This window comes from Embiotoca jacksoni, unplaced genomic scaffold (assembly GCF_022577435.1).
Source record: "Embiotoca jacksoni isolate LCO1_2020_lvr unplaced genomic scaffold, fEmbJac1.0.p SCAF_23, whole genome shotgun sequence".
Classification (NCBI taxonomy): Eukaryota; Metazoa; Chordata; class Actinopteri; family Embiotocidae; genus Embiotoca; species Embiotoca jacksoni.
In genome coordinates, this window is record NW_027185374.1 from 5301837 (window position 1) to 5322131 (window position 20295).

A 20295-nucleotide genomic window follows, 5' to 3' on the forward strand; every position below is an offset into this window, starting at 1 on the left:
TTTTACTGCATGTTTGTTGTGGTTTCTTTCAGGCTTAGTCACAGTTTTTAGTGTAAAAACAGTCATGATATTTGGTTTGGTTTACACAATCTTTAATATTGATACATCAGCCATAAAAACAGTTATTTAATTGGGTGTTAAACACAGTCTTATTAGTTATAAATGTCACAGTTTTGGTGTTTATGTTTTACAGCTTTCAGTAGAAGTGTCTTTAAACTGATATTTCAACTCTACACAAATGTAAAATCTATCACGCAAATCATTTTCTAGTGACAGAACACGAGTTAGTTTTCGAGGGTCACACTTGACGAACGATTCTCACGAGACTTGATATTTCAGTGCTTGAAGGTGGATGTGAATATTAATAAATACATTTCATGGACAGACTCTGGCATCTTCTCAAACCACTGCAAGGAAATCAAATGTTGAACACATGAGAGCTATGAAACACAAAACCGATTATGTAGTGAAAACATGAAGAAAAAAAAGATACTTTGATGATAAAGCTATGAGGTGGCCACACAGAGAGGACTTGAAACGCTTAAATGAAAATCATGACATTTTTCCTCTATTGATGCACCAACCTTAAACAAACTGAACCAACGCGGTTTCTTTTTCACGTTAAAAAGGTCAGTTCGGACCTCCAGTAGCTACAGCACGAGTGAATAACAGCATGTATTGGATTGAAAAGGTGACGTTACAGCTGAGGATTGTTTATATATATATATGATACAGTATGTTCTATAAAATACTTTTTCATTGCACATTCAGTGTTTTTAATGCTTCCTGCAGCTTGTCCTACAGCATGAATGCAATGACTAAATATAAGTGCCATTAGTATGATAAGGCGGTCAAACAGACCAAAGCTACAGCATCACTCTCCGCAGCAGAAAATGTGTATCGCTGTTACCTGCGATGTTCACAGAGAAGTTTGACGGACGCACAGCAGAACTTCTGTGCGAGGTAAAAATCACTTTGACAAGTTGGCAACTTTTTTTTTTTTTACTGCATTAAGTGTTCAAATTGAACTTAAAATGATTTTTTTTTTTTTTTTAACCAAACGCATTTCAAATAAGAGCTTATAATGATATTTTTTTATTTTCCCTGTATAAAAGGTGACTGTTGAGACTGTTGTTGAACATCCACTGAGTCAAATATGGCTGTTTCCACTTATGTCAAATTTACATAGCAAAAGAAGGAATTAAAAAACACCTAGTTTTGTGTAAGGGATCCCAGCTGTGACTCTATGACACCTGAGATTTCCTTTCGTGATGACAGAGTCACTACTTGAGCCCAAACATGTGAGACTCAACTTAAATGACAGGAAAAAAAAAAAAATTGCGGGCCAGAAATGCAGGGTTTTAGGTTTTGTGTGTCTCCTTGAGTCGACTTAAGAGTCAGCCCATCCTCCTCTCGTGTCATTTTTAAGGTCGTTTAAGGATTAACTGCTGGCTGCTCCTCCTCCCACCCCATCTGATCAACATCTGCTGAGTAACGTAGTTTGGAAACCTCTAGAGGACAGCTGACATTTGTCTTTGCTGATGTAAAATCCATCATGAGCCCTTCATCACTACAAATGAGGAAAAACTTCTCATTGCACTCATTAGTCACAAGAGGCTCTGTGTGCTTTTGACATTAGCTGTCTTAATCTTTCAAAATAAAAGCAGACAACTGCTGCTCTAACATATTTTGTAGTTATTTTGGCCGAGTCAAATCATTCGGGGTTGCAGGAAATCCCATCAGTATTGGGGGGGACGTACATGTCTGCAAACACATCTTAACATTTAGGATCAATTAAAGTATTCGGTACAATTTCAGTCAGCGCTTTGAGTAGATATGCGACAAAGTGCTGCCATACAGCAGCGTTAAGAGTTCCCGGTTGAAGTCGTGCGGATGCAGCTCTAACACGGTCGCTCAGAGCTGTCCGTCAAGTTGTTGGTGGGTGTGTCCTGAGAGCTGGCATTCGCTGCGGATGAGAGGACTTCCTCAAAGCTGCCTCCAGTGCCTGTGCCACCAACCTTGGTCTGGCAGAAGACACAAACACAGACAAACGTGAGATACGCAGTCACTGACCAGCAATTGCTTTTCTTTCTTTGTATCCTTGCTGCAGCACCACCGTAGTGCTGCAGACTGGGCTCAAGGTGGCAGACTTTAACAAAGACTACCACTGTCGGGGATTTGCAGGGTGTGTACAAGAGGACAAGTCCTTTCAAGAGAGCTTTTGCGGTAACATTGACCACTGCAGCTTGGAACTCATCTTCACTGTCATCCAGAGAGTTTCATAAGCTCAAAGAGAGTCCAAGTTTCTTGAGAAGATCCTTGAGATGATCACAAAAAGGTGACAATAAAAATAAAATAGGAGTAAAGTAAGCAGTGATTTTGTGACTTTCTCTACAGGGTGGCTGCTTGCAAAAACACAGGCTCCTAAATCAGATGTTGGTCACAAAGTTTAGGTAAAAGACGGACGTTTTTTTTTTTCTTCTGCTAACAGGATCAGAGTGAATATAAATACCAAGCGGGCTCACAGTCAGAGTAAGCAAGTAGTTAAACACAGTTTGTAGTGTTTTGTTCTCTCTGCTTCACTGTCCCTTTATGTTTGGACGCCGTAACCTGAACAGTTTCTACATGTGCAACTCTGTTTCTTTGATACTAACGTTTCTGATTTAGTTTTAGAAATATGGAATAAATGCTTTCCAAATACACTATATGAGATTATATGACATTTTAATGCTTTGAAATCAGTTGGACGACATAGAAGCATAAACATTTTTGTGTTCGAGGATTTTGGTGTAGCATCACTTAATAATGTAAAATATCTCTCTCTGACACACACACACACACACACACACACACACACACACACACACTTACCTTGATAGTAGAAACGGTATTCTCAACTTTCTCTTCAAAAGTCTTGAAGCTGGGAGAGTTTCTGTGAAAAAACAAACATCTTGTTTACTGTTGTAGAACATGAGCACAACATTTTTGCTAAATTACCTTCTGAAATATAACTTTGAGTGGAATCACTAATGTGCTGCCTGTTAAAAAAAACAAAACTATTTACTACTGTTGTATTGTGAATTTGATAAATAATACAATGTATTTTCTCTATTGGCAGACATATAAAGTTTATCAGTGTCAGCATGACCTTCTCACCCAACGGACATGAACTAAGTAAACATCAGTGACGGCACCACATAAACGGTTTCTGTTTTTAAAGGCTCACTGACGTTACTCTCTACCAAGATTAAAACAAGTTGACGTTTATTCAAATCGAAGTATAGAAAAAAAAAACACAAAAGAAATGATTCTCTGATTCTCTCTCTAACAAACACACACACACACACACACACACACACACACACACACACACACACACACACACACACACACACACAAGCAAGCGGAGAGTGTTTACCTCATAGTGGGCATGCTCATAGAGTGTCTGATAGAGTAACTGTCCCCAGAGAGCGTGATGAGAGAAGAGTTAATGATTAGCACAGGTTACACACACACACACACACACACACACACACACACACACAGCAGAAGGCAGCAGTTCACAAGTGAAAGCATTGCTCAGAGACTTTCTGTTGATGCGGTGCATGTGCACAGATTGTCTCACTATGTCTGATAGAGGATGACACAGAGACCGAAGGCTAACGGATATGCAAGCAGGAAATGAACTGTCAATGGTTCTGCTGGTAGGGAAATACAAGAGGCAACAGCTTCGACACAGACAAAAGGATATTACATCTACGGTATGATATCATACAGAGATGCATCTCACAAGTCATTTCTGTCACCTCACGTCACCAGTAGCCTGCATTAGCTTAGCTTTAGCACTTTGCTGCATCCAGTTAAGAGCAGGAAAGTTCACGACACCGAGTTCACATGATTCAACGAGAGAATTTATTTTGTTGACAGACCAAAATCAATTAGATGTGATTCTGGGCTGAGACAAGCACCTGATTGAACTCTGTGGTCCAGCATGGCAACAACATTTACCCAGCTGACTGACTGAGATCTAGCAAGTTAAGACTCCTTAGTCAGGAACAACTAATGTGACATAAACAGCTGTGTGATTCTTACCCTATGGAGTTGGACCTTGGGAAGCATGGCGGGAGATGGAAAACAAGAAGATACTTTTTAAGATACTTGGGGGTTTGAATTAGTTACTGTCAACGTCACTGTTACACTCTATCAAATCCACTTTAGTAGAACACTTATGTTATTATTATATAAAAAAAAGTTTTCTTTCTAATTGACCACAAGGACACAATTATTTAAAACTTAAAAATGAATATCTTTAAACCCGCACAGCATCTTTTAGAAGAACCAGAGTGAAAAGCAGGTAAACAATGTCATGGAGAACACTTTGGGTTATTGGCAACTTTATCACTTGCACAAAGACACACAAAACGAAAATGTTCTACTAAAGTTCAACAATACAAACACAATCTTATCCACGCTCGCTTTAAATAAAGAACCCAGATCCAAAACAATGAATGATCACCCAACATTGTGTAAACACACAAAAACGCACAACGCTGCATACTGGAGGTAAGAATAAAGAGTTAGTTGTCAGTTGAAAGAGAAATAAGACAAAAAGAACAGTGGCGACTGAGAAACACAAGAAGTGGAAAATGTTATTTGTAACTGTAAAAAAAAAAAAAAAATAGAAGAAAAATGTTTTATTCATGATAGATTTGTTGTGGGAAACAGACGATTTGGGTTTTGTGACAATACAAATTTAGATTTTCTGTCTGTGTCTGCTTGTACGTCATTCTGCACACTCGACAAAATGAGTGCGTTTTAATTTCAGGGCATTGATGCACATGACATCAGGCAGACAACTCATCTCTCTTTAAAGTGACATTCACCTTTGCATGGATGTTTTGTGATCGAGGAAATATTCCAAAGCTATTTCTCACATTAAGCCAAGCCATTTGTCATATTTTTTGTTTAGATAAATACATACTAAATTATATGACAATGACAGATTAGTCAAAAGTACACGGAATACAGTGTATAATAATGATACTGATATATCTAAAAGTAAACTGTGATACGTGTATTCTTTGTGAGCTAAACATAAGAAAATATCAGTTTAAAAGTAGTTGCATTTTTTTTAAAGGTTTGACTGAAAATTACATGCAGCTGAAACACATCAAACGTCCACAGCAAAAATATATAAACCAAACGTACACATACAGTGAGAACATACCTTCGTGGGAACAGTAACTCAAGACCAACCATGCTGGAATGCACCAAAGATAATACATTGTTTCCTTTCTGTAATCCATATCTCAAAAACAGTTTCCCGCCACCAACAAAACACAGTCTCTACAGGACAAACACATATATTTACTTCCATTTTCACAAAGATGCACCACATTTTTTAAGTTGTAACCTTTAGATCTGTGATTATGCGTCTTTAATTCTGCAGTTTATTTAATGGTATTGTACATATATATAGATATACATATATTTGTGTATATATATCTGTGATTGCATTAGAAATAACAGCCTTGATCCCCCCTCCCCCCCTTACATTGAGGAAACTGACTGATTGCCAAGCATTACACGTCATCTATTGATGAACTATCTTTCTATTTAACAAACCAACATAAATCTGATTATATGATGCTGTTTCTTTTCAAGGCTTTGGTCCCTGACCTTCAAAAGCTTTTCTTGTGCTCTCTCCTGCACAAACTGGACACACTCTCTGCAACACATCCCGTCAGACATGAAATCACACAGGCCCACATTCACCAGCCTTTTCTTGTGGAACAGAGCAACAGGGAGTGCCAGAGACCGACAGCAAGAGAAAGAGAGTGACTGAGGAAGACAGACTTTGCCTCGAGCCCTTCAGCTCTCTCAGAAAGCAGCTTAATGCGGTGTTACATAATCTCAAGCTCCTCTGAACTGGTTAGAGCTGGAGTCAAAACTCTGCTGTCTGAGACGCAGAGATGGATAGATCAGATAAAGTGCATTAGTAGTGAATGGGTTAAACAGGTTCAACACGGTGGGTTATGCAGATAAGTCGACAATGGACCTTTACGACGAGCAAATGGCTGCAATAGCAGGGTATCGTCCTCTGTGAGCCACAAGGACACCGAGGATGATGCAGACATTTAAACAGTGTGTGTGTGTGTGTGTATGTGAGTGAAGGAGTTCAAAAAAATGAAGCAATGGATGTTGACAAGTTTATCTAGAAATATGTAGTCATAGGCAGCTCGGCTCGCTCTGGATTCTTGAGGATGTTTCACGTCTAATCCACAGAAGTGGTTTTTGGATGAAAAAGAGGCAAAAACGTCTTGAAGACGCTAAAGTCCACTTGCCCTTGACTTAGAACTTGTAGATACCATGACTGAGAACCTTTGTAGGTTAGTGTATTAAGTGATATATACTTTGATTCATTTGCACACTCCTCTACAGTATTTGTTACAGTATTTAGCCCACAAGCTTCTCTCCAAGCTATTTGTATCCGTTGCTGCGAAATCACTTTCAGACGTACGAAACGGCGCTGCGTGGATCATCTTTTGCTTTAGTCTCGTCTGTTTCAAGCCTTTTACAGATCAGCCAACAGAGGAAGCCCTCCAACTGTCAACGGAGCAACCAAATTCAGTGGGTGAATGTGTCCACGCTGTTTGCATGATATATTACCAACCAACACAGACAGACTACTGTCATTGGTAACAGCTGGTTGGCAGACTGGCGGTGAACTGAGTGACACAGCTTCGGTGCAGGAGGGATCGTTTTTCGAATGTGTGACATCATTGTGTACCTCATGTCTCCAAACTTCCTGGTGATGGCGCTGCCGAGGGTGTTGAAGGCTGCTGAGGTTCTCTGTCCGGCGGTGGATAGTGTCTCTGATGTCTTCTTATAGCTGGTAAACACACACATAAACACACAGAAAGTCACAGTGATGCCACTGCATACATGTGCAACTCATGTTCATTCCCGTGTTCTAAAGTATTATTGTTGTTCAAACACACAGTGTTAAAATATCTTAACATGTTGCAACACATACAGGTGCATACATATCCATATGAAGAGGACAAATGCATTTACATAATGTAAATTCACATAAACACTTCTATTACTGGGTGATTCGGTGATTCAGTCAACCAACAAGCAACATTTACTGTCATTTTTACGAAGCACCATCCAAATCACTGGCAATAAAATTGATTTCATTTCCTTGAAAATGCTCTGTCATCATCTTAATTATCATTGACAATACCTCATGTGATGGTTTCATTTGCAACAGCCCAGCTTTTTAACAACAAAAAAAAAGACAAAAATCCCTTTTTCCAGTCCTGTTTTCTACATGATGTTGGTGTGTGTGCTCTTTTGTTTACATCTGGGTCACCGATCGCAATTTCGAGCAATCACATGCTTCTGTTACCCAGTTTCTCTGAGAACTCACACTGCTGTGGTCACACTGGTTCATTATAGATGAGGATGGAGAGCGTGTGTGTAAAGTGATCTTCAGGATCAAATGTAACTGGATAAGAAAGGCGGCCTTCAGAGACTATCCAGTTGCTGTCTCCCGGTGTCTCGATAAAAGCTCAGAGTGACCATCTCATCGGGAAATTCAATTGATTCGCCGCAGACTGAAGCACCAAAAATATTAAAGGAATAGATCAACATTTTGGACAAGGTTTCTGTCCAGCTGAGAGAGAAGAAGACTCATGTCTGGAGATTAAATATAAAGTTGGTTAATTAGCTTAGCATTAGCATAAAGAGTAGAAACAGAGGGAAACAGCTCGGGTGGCTCTGCCCAGTGGTAACGAAACCCTCCTACATGTACCAGCAACTCTGAAGCTCAATAATATTAAGTGTTTAAATAAGTCCTGTCCGAATTTGGAGGAACATTAGAGGTGTTGTAAAAAAAACAAATGATAAATCTTTGAGTTTTTTTTCCCGTAGATTTCCAGATGATTATGTGTCAATTTTTTGCCAGAATAAAAGCACAGTTTAGTCATTTAAAATCAACTTTCTTTAAGGGTGTCATGCTTTACAAATGGGTAAATTGCTTTTTAACTTCAAAAAGGGAAGTTGAAAAATCAGATAAAAACAGTGAATGCTTCCTATTGTATGTAGGGAAGTGACATTTGAAAGAACACGATCGTACGGTAATATCATTTCCAGTGACTGAAGAGAACATGTGCTGCTAATTGTGCAGGCAACAATAGCCGTTAGCGCTTTGCAGCCATCTGATGTGTTTCTAATCAGGTTTGTGATGTCTGTTACAGTGAGAACAACAAAGATAACAAATCACACACATGCTGTGCAGCGCGGAGCTGAGGATTATCTTTTTTAATTGGCTTTTTGATAGCTGTGTTTCCAACAGGCATTCGGTTTGAAGCACGAGTTGATGCTGGCTGTTGAGAAGAGAACTACCTGCTCTTTGGCGAGTGCGTTTACTTTGGTGTGTTTCCAGAAGGGCGTCAATGTTGACAGCAAACACAAAAGGCGTTCTGTCACGCGTTTCTTCTTCTACCAACACCCAAGTGGAGACACGCCGACCTCAACCCCGCAGACTCTTTGTCCTTCAGCTGTGTAACGCAGCTTCAGTCCCACACAAACGTCGGCACATTAACTTACGCTGTGGAGGTCTGCATGTCGTGCCAGCCTCTGCTGAAGTTGTTTCTGATTTCGCTCAGAGGATTCATGCCCAGCTTCTGTTTGAGCTCTGCGTGCTGCTTTTCTTTGGACAACAGAACCTGCTTGAGTGTATTGATCTCCTCTTCCAGCTGGACACACAAAAGGAAAGAGCTGCTTAGGAGGTTTCACGCCCAACATGAAAAGTTACTGCCGAGTCGGCTGACGGTGGGCTTGTACGTGTTTTCGTGGGTGTATATACTTTAGCCAATTCTTGCTGAATCTCCTCTCTCTCCTCCTCCGTCATGATGGAGTTGTTTAGGTTGACTTCTGACACCAAATCCTCATCTGCCTCCCTCAGTGGGTCAGAGTCCAGAAAACCTGTTTGAAACACGCGTAGAAAAGATGAATAAATGCTCTTTAATGTGTCTGCGTGTGACCTGCAAAACAGCGAGACAGAAAGAATTTAAAATGGGCAAATGCAACGTCTCAAGGTAATAATTCAATTTAAAAACGGATCTCTGGAGATGTTTTACACACTAATCTGATTGTAAATGTTCCCAATACCAGTGACATGTTTTTCTTTTGCCTGATAAACAACCATTTCAACATAGTTTGCGGTGCAGGCTCCCTGTTCTCCTCTAATGTATTAGAGGATGTAATGTAATGTGTTGTCCTGTATAGCAGGACACCATAAAAAAAAAATGTCTGAATTTGTTTTATTTCATTTCGGGAGCAATAAGAGTCACTTCCATTTTATTTTGGACAAATGGCATCTGCCAAATGAAAGCATGTAATGTTTTACAATTTTAATTTCTGTCAATACTATCATGCACTTTGAAATCAGCCAGTCTTAAAACACTCGTACTTAATCAGCCAGCATTTCTAGTGTGTACGCCTCGCTCTCCTTTTGCCTGTTTTATTTTGTCTGCGTGCTTCCGTCCGTCTGTCTGATCGTCTCTGTCCTCACATCTGTCTGTCTCCATGTCTGACTGCGTCTCTGTCTGACAGTTATGTAATCTGTGGCCGCAGCCCGTGGCGCTCTAATCCTGGTTTAACTGATGTGGATTATCTTGCTTTAACTCTGCTGACCAACACTGCGGGTTGAGACACACACACACACACACACACACACACACACACACACACACACACACACACACACATTACTTCACACATAGACAAGATGCTTTCAGATTTCAGAGTCCTGACTGAATTTCAAGTTGCAATAATTGATTATTAGTCTGGTGTACAATTAGCAATACAAGGAATTTGCAACCAATATTAACGACATTTAGAAAAAAACCCTCCAGAAAAACATTTCTTCAATACAGGTTTAATTTGGAAACACTTTGATTCAAAGATTTAAGATACCGTCTCCTTCTGCCTCCAACAGAAACACCTCATTAGACTACTTGCACACTGTACTTATAGTTCTGTAAATAACCCTGTGTCATACGCACGATTACACGTCCACACAAACCAGTACGCGCTCTTTAGATGCTGATCTACTGTGAAACCATTACTTCCGACAAATGTAGCAATAAACAAAGCCTCAGCTGACTTTTATATATATAATGCAGCATCCATGGTAGTCCATCCATCCGTTTCATCGAGCAGGATAGCGTCTTGCATACACAGACATTCAAACGGCGGCAGATTTATCACAACACCGACAAAAATGTAATGTTTAAATTTGCCAGGTTGCAAAAAAGGGGCGCTGTGACATGCAAAACACCAAACGAAATAGAAAAGAGCAACAAACGAGGCCATAAAAAAATGAGAGCAAACAATTTTACACCTCAAACCAGTTTCAGTGTGATTAGTCTGATATTGCTGCAGGACTTCAACACAGGATACTTGTGAAAGAGAAGACAGATTCCACAGAGCACCAGCAACGGGCAGGACGACTGCACACGCAACACGACACAGGTAAATACATGTAGGTCATTGTATTTGCGTTTTTGTGCAAGTTCTGCACGTAAACTGTATTTGATTTTGACAGGATGGAAATGCAGTGAATGACTGTACCTGCAGTGAGGTGTCCTCTCTCTGGATGTGGCCGCATTACAAGACAAGTGAGGAGACAGTGAGGTTAGTAAAGACCGACAGACTGCTAAACATACTGTCCTCTTACTACGGTGGTTACTATCAGATATTTGAACAGTTCATTGCTTTGTAAACTACGGTTAAAAGGGGTACTCTCAAGCTCCTCATACAGCACACACACACACACACACACACACACACAAGTACAGAAGCACTAAACGAAGCAGAGCATGCAGTAGTTTAGTTCATGGTGGGCTTATTTTTCAGTAGAGCGCTTTTACTGCTAAACATTACACAGCGGGAGGACAATGAGATTTTTTAAACACAGGAAAATACTGCAAAAAGTGCACACGACGCGACAAGATTTCCGCCACTCACAATTCAAAACAGACTGTTTCTGTGTGTCATACAAGTTGTATCTCAGAACTGTTTGTCAGAGTCACATGTATTACAGCTTATTCTGGAAACAAAGGGCAGAGTGTCTGAGCTGCCTCTTATGTTATCGGCATCAAGGGATAGTTCAACGTCTTTCTTTACCATATGAGGTAGTACAAGCACAGTTGGAAGATCTATGGTCCTGAAAAAAATAATGATGTCTGCTATTTCATCTGTGCCATAATACAGTGTTGGAGCCAACTCACTGGAATATGTAGAAATACTGAAACTTAAACATTTATCGTGGTTCACTGGATAAAATTAGTTTGATGGGCGTTTAAAACGTTATTAATCTCCCCTGATTTTGACATCAACAGTGTTGACGATGTTGTTCAAAAGATGCTTATGTATTATCACCCGTGTCCCTTTTGTGCAGCAGCTAACCATGTCTACAACACAAAGACATTAAACTACGGTTGAACACTTAACATACTGGTTATTCCCGGAAATAAGCATATGCATAAAATCAAGTTTTGAAGATTTTAAATGTTCAACCACAGAGTAAGATGATCTACTCTACAGGTGCTAGTCTACATCCCTCGTCACCTGTGCTGTCAAGCTGCATATCCCAAGTGGTGGACATGACCCAGTTGTTAGCGTGGGACATTGATGTGTAACCCCACTGATCCTCTCCCGCAGGTGAAGTTTTACCCCACTCTGTCAGGCTTTCCCCATTTTGGACCAGCGGAGGCAAGTCTTCCCCGTATGAGGTCGTCTTAATCGATTCCTCACCAGAGGGGTGAAACATACCCTGATTCAGACCTGAGCAAAGTCACAGTTTCATACAGTTTCAGTGATTTAGAAAAAAAACAGAAAGTATTACATTGATTTCCATCATATTTTTTTTATTATTATTTCATTAAATTCTTTAGCAAAATCTAACCCCTTGTGAAATGTCCGTAAAACTCCAGCATACAGAGAATGTGGTAATCAATAAGTGTCGATATCTTTGCATTGGCTTTAAAGCACATTGTGCTTGTATGTATGCGCCCCTGATATATATCCGTCTATGACAAAGCAACTTTGTCCACTTTTATATCGATATAACTGTAAATAAGCAAACTGCAAACAAAAATGATCACAAATCTGCAATAATAATAATAACAGAGTTAGTGAGAGCCGAGAGAGTGAACCAGAACAATAACATCAAAGACTGGAAAAATCAAAACAATCGGCTGAAAGATGCCAAAAGGCATTGCAGGGCTGAGTAACATGATAATTCTCTGTGGGTTTGTGACGACTCCTGTCACATTACATATGGTATTTTCTTTTCTATTTTTGATATAAAAATATCTATTGGTGCATTTAAATTCATACTTCTCAGAACAGATAAATTATGCGTTAGTAAAGCGGTATCAAACAATACAGAGTAAAGTCCCTCCTTAAATGGGTACATTTATTTAAAATGAACTACTTCAGATAAGTGAAATGGGATTTTTCTCTAATTTAAAGTATTTTTAACGCAGCGTATTGACAAAACTATTTATGGAAAAAGAATGCTCTGTGATTAAGAAACAAAGTGCAGTTGCTATTGTGGCTTTTTGTCTTCTACGTTGGCAGTTTAACAGTCAGACCACACTCAGTCACTCACTCACTCTCCTGACAACAAGTTCAATCAACACTGAATCACGTTGAGGCACAAAGTGCTGCGGCGCTGGTTTCTGCGGACGCTTACGGACACTTTTAAACATGCTGCGCCCCGATCACCAACGCTTGGACGTCGCCCGCGGCACGGCAGCAGTTTTCCGCCTCGTGCGATTCAGTGTGGATTTACTTTTTCTGTTTTAATGGGATAGTTGAGTCTTACCCTGCTCTTCCTCCTGTGTGGCTGAGTTAACCCATTCCTCTCCAGGACCCATGCTGCCCCAGTCCACCACTGCCTCACTCAGAACACTAGAGTACAGCTCTGCAGCAGGACAACGCAGCAGTGTGAGAGGAGACAGAAAACCGGTTACATACACACAAACACCGGGGTTTGGAGTATTTCCAGTGTCCACTCCAGCCTTGCTGCTCACAGCGAGGCCTACTCACGGCAGTTAATCCGACTACGCATTTGCACAGGGACAGGAAATGTGACTTTTGACCCGTGGTGACACAGATCTGAACTTCTCTGAGCTCTTCGAACAGGATATACCTGATTCTCGTTATTCAAACTTCAAGACGAGGAACAAATCTGTGCCGCTCGGGGTTCACAATGAGAACTTTGGTCACTTTAAAACAATCAGGAAAAAAATGTTCTGAGGTTATTAAGCGGTGGAAGGTTTTTGGTTTCTGACAAAATCTCATTACACCATATTCCAGCACTACAGGAGGAAGCTGGCCAGACTAAGGTCAGTTTCACTTACAATAATGTCCTTTTGGTTCCACAGTTTGACCTAAAACTGACCAGTAAACCGCTTTTTCCAGGGAAGAAAAGATTTCAGTGTAAAACATAAACATGACGTATCAGGTTTACACTTCATACATTTAAAAGAAATGCCATCCCGTTAACAAGACATTTTGTAGATACCTAAAAATATCTCATCTTAGATGAGACACTTTGAGGGACTTTTTCACACGATTGGGAGAATATCCCTCTCCTTCTTTACTCTCCTTTCTCCGAGTTGCTCCCCCCTTTGCTTTTTGTGGGGGTGAAATACCTTCGGTCACAAGATTACCATTTGGCCCAGCGGTCATGTGGCCATGCTAAATCAGAGGCCCGGGGATGGTCATACGGCTGGAAAAATCAATTAAAGCTAAACCAGACACCAAGTTGACAAACAGCAATCACACCGTACATATGTATCTTTGGAATCAACTTCAAGTCATGACTGCGGTATTTACACGAGGAAGTTAAAACAAGTCATAGAACTTTAGAAAGTTAATATTTCTATAATACATGCAAATCCTCCTAAAGGTTCACAATAAGAGTTTTCTTTATCCTGCTCCAGCTCTGGACTCAAGTCTCTGTTGCTCCCTACCTGGATAAACAAACCTTCACTGCACAGAAGAAGAGCTGTAGACCTACTTGATCTTCTCATGTTTCATTTGTGTCACTCAAATGATCAATAAATCACTCTCACAAAACAAGTGTCAACAACACATGGACGTGGAAACGAGAACTAGAAAGCTACTTTCTTTACCACCGAGTTTACTGAATCTGAACACTGTTGACTCTACAGCAACACAAATTCTACACGTTACATTAGCAACTAAAAGCAACACAACAACAAACAAAAAAAAAACATCAACAACATAAGAGCGATCCGCCACTAAGGTAAAAGGACAGAGATATTCTAGGACACATCTTTCAGACTCATCTCTCATTTTTGGTACAGACGTTTTGTATCAGTGATGTTTAATTAAGCACTTAGAACTTTAAAATGAATGAACATGCTGGACAACATGTGAGGATAACAGGGTGACTTAATTGATTTTTAGGGATCAATGGTGTAAACAGTCTGGCTCTTGAACTTCTACAAATACCAGAAATAGCTGAAAACTCGTGCACTGGAGCAGACTCCGAGCCAGGAAACAGTATCCGGCCCAGGACTCGGTCCAGAGCGCACGGACGTCTGAAGCTGCACGACTGTTTTAATTGTTTCTTAAACCAGTTCAGATGAAGCAGAAGTCTCTCGAGCGCATCACGCAGCGCGCACGCGCACACACACACACACACGCACACACCAGTCGTTATAATTTAAGGACACGTGGAGCAAGAGTTGAAGTTATCACCCAAAAACTACAACGTAGTTCACTGCAGCATTTTCTGATTGGCTTTATTACGATTCTCTTCTCATTACTCCACCGACGTCACAACAATCGCGCGTGCAGTCAGTTCAGCCCCCATTCAAGTTCAGCTCATTATCAGATCTACAAAGTGACGCTGTGACCGCAGACATGCCCCGTCTAATCATACAACAACAACAACAACAACAACAAAAGTGTTGTCTTCAGCGTTAACCAGCACGGACTCACCTTGTTGTCTGGTCTCCATCAGCGACACGCAGGTGCACCTCCCAAATAAACCTTCTGAGACGATCACGGCGAGACAGCACGCGCAGCAACGCTCGTAAGTCGCTCTGCGTTTCACTCGGGTTTCCTTGATGTCACGCGCTGGGCCAGCAACCGGGCGGGGCTTTGGAGCACGAGCCAATAGGCTTGCTTCATTTTCTCACTGGACATTTTTCATCGCAGGAAGCTGAGCTCATTGGGGACAACAACAACAACAACAACAACAACAAAATCTGTATTGTAGTAACTCCAAATTACAAATACATGTGTTTGTTGACGGTGGAGGAAGAATTCAAATAGAAAAAAAAAGCTAAACTTCAACATGAACATACTGATTGAAAAAAACAAAACAATAATGTCCTAATGTAAATCAAATGTAAAAATAAAAGTGTTTTAATCTAAATGTATTGCAGCAAGTTCCCAAAAGTAGCAAACAACAAAGTAGAAAGCATCCATCCATCCATCCATCCATCCATCCGTTAATCTCTACCCGCTTTATCCTGAACAGGGTCACGGGGGGCTGGAGCCTATCCCAGCTCACTTTGAGCGAAGGCAGGGTGCATCTTGGACAGGTCGCCAGTCCATCACAGGGCAAACACATCGAGACAGACGGAAACAAAGAACATTCACGTACTCATTCAAACCGAAGGGCAATTTGTAGAATCACCAATTAACCCGAGGTGCATGTTTTTGGAGTAGCAAGCATAACATAGAAAATACTCAAGCAAAGCTGAAAACTACTTGAATAAAGTACTTTGATCAAGTAGTATCTTTATGTTTGTTTCTATAAAAATATTGCTTTCAACCTCGGCACAATGTCTCTCTTTGAATTGTTGTGTGCAAATCTCTAACATAAACTACTAGAACTACTACTACTACTGATAAAAAATAATAATAATAATAATAATAGTAATAATAAATATGATAAAGAGATTCAATATTAAATGATAATAAAATAATTCCTAGGTTTTTTTTATGTCATTATTTATTTGTGTAATATTATAAATTATTCACTTTTATATCAGTAATGTAAGTTGTTGCCTGTAAGTTTGCATTTGCATTGTTCATACAAAACAAAAATGCAATGTTGTGTTTGCTCCTCTTGTGCACTTATGACCCCTGCTGACATAAAACTGCAGTCACAATTGTGATTGAGATCAGAGCATAGAGAGAGGGTAATGTTGCTGATCTGCAGACCAACAGCTAGGCTATTTATACACACTGTTGGTACTTCAAAAAGCATTATATGAATGAGAGAAAAGCATTCACATATCAACAGAAAGATGGTATATTAATATATATAAATAAATAAATACATTTATCAAACCAGGTAGGCTATATTCTGGCATTTGACTCAGTTTAGCTTGTTATCCATCAAAGTTGCCTGACGAAGGGAGCACAGCCATCATAATATCAGCAGATATTCCTGACAGTGGCAGCGGGCGGAAGAATAGACCCACGGCGCAAACAAAGAACATCAAGTTTCTATGTAATTTCTTTGACTTGAATCATCCTTAGAAAAGAAAGTGGCGTATATACATAAACATGTTGCAACAAGATTGCATGTTCAGGTAGGGAAAACCATCCTCACGTTACTGATAACACACCATTTACTGCAACATCGGTATTTGAGTCTCCTCAAATAGTGGAACATTCTGTAACAACATTTGTGAAACATTCGACACCAAAATTGAATGTAACGTCACAATCGTAACAAATGTTCATCGGGGAACGACAGACATTCCCTGACGAATGTTTGTGGAACGTTCTCCAATGAACATCAGAGTTTAGTTGTGATTATTATTTCTAGCTTAATGCCTTGATAGTCTGTTGAGGTCCAAGTACGAGGTTGGAGGCAGCAATGCAGGGTTCCCACTCCGCCTTGGTGTGCAGGTCACTGTATGGATCAATGTTGATAGAAGACAGTCAAATAACGGTCCTCATGGCATCCTCGCTGAGTTTGCCTTGGTGTGATATTCTGTCAGTTTGATTCTCCAGCGTCTCCAGTTTGACGAATTTATGAATTTAAACTTTCCCGAGATGCACCTCCTAAGTCGTAAAACAAACAATTTGCGAATGAATGTTGGTTGATGAGGAATATTCTGGGTTGTTGAATTGTTGATAAGCATACAACATCATTGTGGTAAACAAAATACAATTTATTGTAATTGTCATCAGTTTTCCATACAGTTGTTTTCACTTTTCAAAGTTAAATGAAATTTTAAAGCCCAAAATTAAGAGTTAAGCATTTTGCATTAAACTGTGAAAAGTGAGACATGAACAAATGATAACAGCACAACAACAAAAAAATGCCACTGCATTACAAGTGGAACACCATCAGTCACTGTTAGTGGGAGTGAAGGAAACGGTCAAAAACACACAGACTTGCCTTCATGGCTAAACTAAGAGCAGATGAGCTGACAAGGGACTCACTCCATTGCTATTCCTCAAATACCCGGCTGTGTGACAAACAAGCTGAAATTGAATTTCAAGAACTGAATTGGAATTGTGAGAAATTAATGTTGAAGAATACACTGAGAGATGAATTTTTCTGTGAGGAACAAATAAAGCTTCGGTGCAAATGACTGCAATATCAAATATACATATCACATTCAGTTTTAAATCTATTGATATTCAGTTTTAAACTAATAATAAACATTTTAAATGATCCTCTTTCGATCTAGTTTTTCAATACAATCATTCAAGTAATATAGTTCAAATTCAAATTGTGTGATTCAATTTTTTATTGCAATTTTTTAAATTGAAAAGTTGAAATTCAGTTTCTAGTGACACATTTTTCTATCCACATGAAACAATGTTTAATTTGTGCAAACATACAACAGTATTTGGGATGTATTGACACCCTGGATTGTGGTACTTGTAAAAGTTCAGGAGTTTAGCAGAAAATAAACCTACATTTTTAATTGAAGGCTGGATTGCTCTGTATATTTTTCTCTGTGTTGGGAGAAGATATCCATAGATATATTCAACAGTAGTTCAATACAATTTTCTTTTACATTAGGAGTCCCATTACTTTGATATATTAGTTGTTTTCCAAGTAGTTTTAGGACATAATGCATACAATGGCGAGGCTTTGATAAATTGTACCCTGTTATTTGTTATCTTTGCAGGGGCTCCAAACCACAGGTTGGCAATCAGATCCATGTCGCTGAGAAGGCACCATTGCATATTCATGCCGGTATCAGTCTGACTGTAATATAAACAAAAAGGCCAGGGGTATCAGCCAGCCAATACATCCCAGCCAAGAACAATTCTGAGCCCAAATAACTCTCACGAATGAATAAATAGAACAACTTTGGGTTAGTCGTAAAGCTTTACCCAATCAGCTGTTTGCTACAATAAACCAACAATAAAACAAAGAAATGTGCATGAACTCATACCTGTGTAAAACAGTAAATAATTCATTTGTGGGGCTTAACAAGTACAAGATACCAACCTGTATCACACACGATGGTAACATGCTTCAGAATTTACAATGTCTGCCAGCAAAATAATCAGACTGTAAACCTGAGTTCCTTAGTTTGACCAAATGTTGTTGACTTTTAATTGATGCGTTATGTCAGTTATCCAAGTTGCCATCTTTTGCTTTTCTGGCAACAAGTTAATCAACTGAGAAATTGTTCTACCGGTGGTACAGTGCTCATCCAGGGAAATATGTTTGGTAAAATTCCAGTGAAATAGTACAAAATACATGTTCATGACACTGAAAAAAAAAGGAAAAAAAAACAGCCGCCAGTAAATCAAACTAATTTCACTCCACTGAAGACACTTTAAAAAACAAATGTCAGTCATATGTCAATCAAACAAAAACAAAATAAAATGCAGCCATTCATCATGTCAGTGTAGCACTAGCTGAGCAGTTAAAACATGTACGCATACGTATGATGCATGTGAACGTTAGTTAATCAGAAAGTTTCAGTGTTTTTGTTTGGCCCGTAACTTTCATGAATACATGTGTTCTTGTTTTTGTTTCCACTTTTAAATCTCAGATTTATCCTCTGACCCCTGTGCACAGCCCAACTGAGTCAGGTAGGGAAACACAGACAGTGTTGGCAACACCACGACAGTTTGATCTCTTTTAACACTACAGTGCTTTTATTTCCTGGAATTAAATACGGTTGCTAGGCAGCTGCAAGCAAACGCATCGGGAAGCGCTTTGGGTCAACGCTGCTCATCAGCGATTTCTGTGGCACCGCTCACGTCGATGAAGGGCTCTGGGTACAGTGAACAGAAAACAGACTCCCTGAGAGTGGATTCAAACCCAGAGTGAGGAGCTCATACGACTGTTGAAATCAAGTGTGTAACAATGTATTTTCCGTGTCCTTTAGGAACACTGTGTGTGCAGTATCACTGTATGTGACGCTTGTATTTTATTAACTCCCAGATGTAGAAAATGTCTCAGATCCCTGGGATAAAGCCAAGCTAATGGCGCTGCACTGCAAAATGTCCAACATGCATGAACAGCAACTTTGCTTTTCCGAAGATTCAGTGTTGAAATGTAACGTTTATTCCACTGGTAACCACCTCAGCTTTAAAGATGCACCGATACAAAGCTCTGTCCTCACTGTGGGTGTTTGTTTCCAATGGAGACGTTACTCCTCAACTTCTCGTAATCGTATCATTCCACACATTTTCTCTCCTGTGCGCAGACAGATTGTGCTTATCTTTGTCTTTCTTTGTTATTCTTAACTGTATCCATTAACATGTATTTGTAAACCTCACATTAGAGAGTGCTAAAACAAAACCCAAAACCTCTCCATGGAGCAGCGGAACAAACACACAAAAACTCTGTGACAGGTTTGCAAACCTCTTGTATTGGACCTTGTGACGGGCACCACTGGCAGCTTTGTGTTATTTCCGCATATCAGAAGTTCAAAAACATCCAGTGTGGCTGAACAGCAGCAGCAGCTCCGGTGGATGTGCACCCATTTTCCTTTTTGCTATTGAGCTTTTTGTACTGTAATCACCAGCCTCTCCACCTCTGCTTATAGATGAGGTAAGAGTCCAGTCACACCTCGGAGGGCAGCACGGACAGAAGATGTGAAAGGACACTCAAGAGTTTGCCTACTGACTGCTGCCAGGTGGCGACCTATAAAGCTCTTGAAAATCTCCTGTTTCCTGGCAGCGCTCCATGGGCCTGATTTACTAAGATCTCAAATAAAGGGAACTGCATTTACTACGAGT

At 39.9% G+C, this 20295-nt stretch overlaps 1 protein-coding gene across 6 annotated transcripts; it reads right to left on the reverse strand.

Moving 5' to 3' along the window:
• Nucleotides 1-39: 39 nt before the first annotated feature.
• tpd52l1 (tpd52 like 1) lies at nt 40-15269 on the reverse strand. Of its 6 annotated transcripts, XM_069158414.1 has the most exons (11): nt 15055-15269; nt 12905-13003; nt 10645-10665; nt 8876-8994; nt 8617-8765; nt 6791-6892; nt 5228-5260; nt 4093-4107; nt 3419-3457; nt 2872-2932; nt 40-2024 (listed from the first exon to the last, which is right to left on the reverse strand). In XM_069158414.1, the coding sequence occupies exons 1-11, from the start codon at nt 15071-15073 to the stop codon at nt 1902-1904; spliced, it is 780 nt and encodes a 259-aa protein (XP_069014515.1). In that variant the 5' UTR covers nt 15074-15269; the 3' UTR covers nt 40-1901. The 6 variants fall into 6 exon arrangements, with proteins under 6 accessions (XP_069014515.1, XP_069014519.1, XP_069014516.1 ...); XM_069158418.1 differs by lacking the exon at nt 12905-13003; XM_069158415.1 differs by lacking the exon at nt 5228-5260.
• Nucleotides 15270-20295: the final 5026 nt, after the last annotated feature.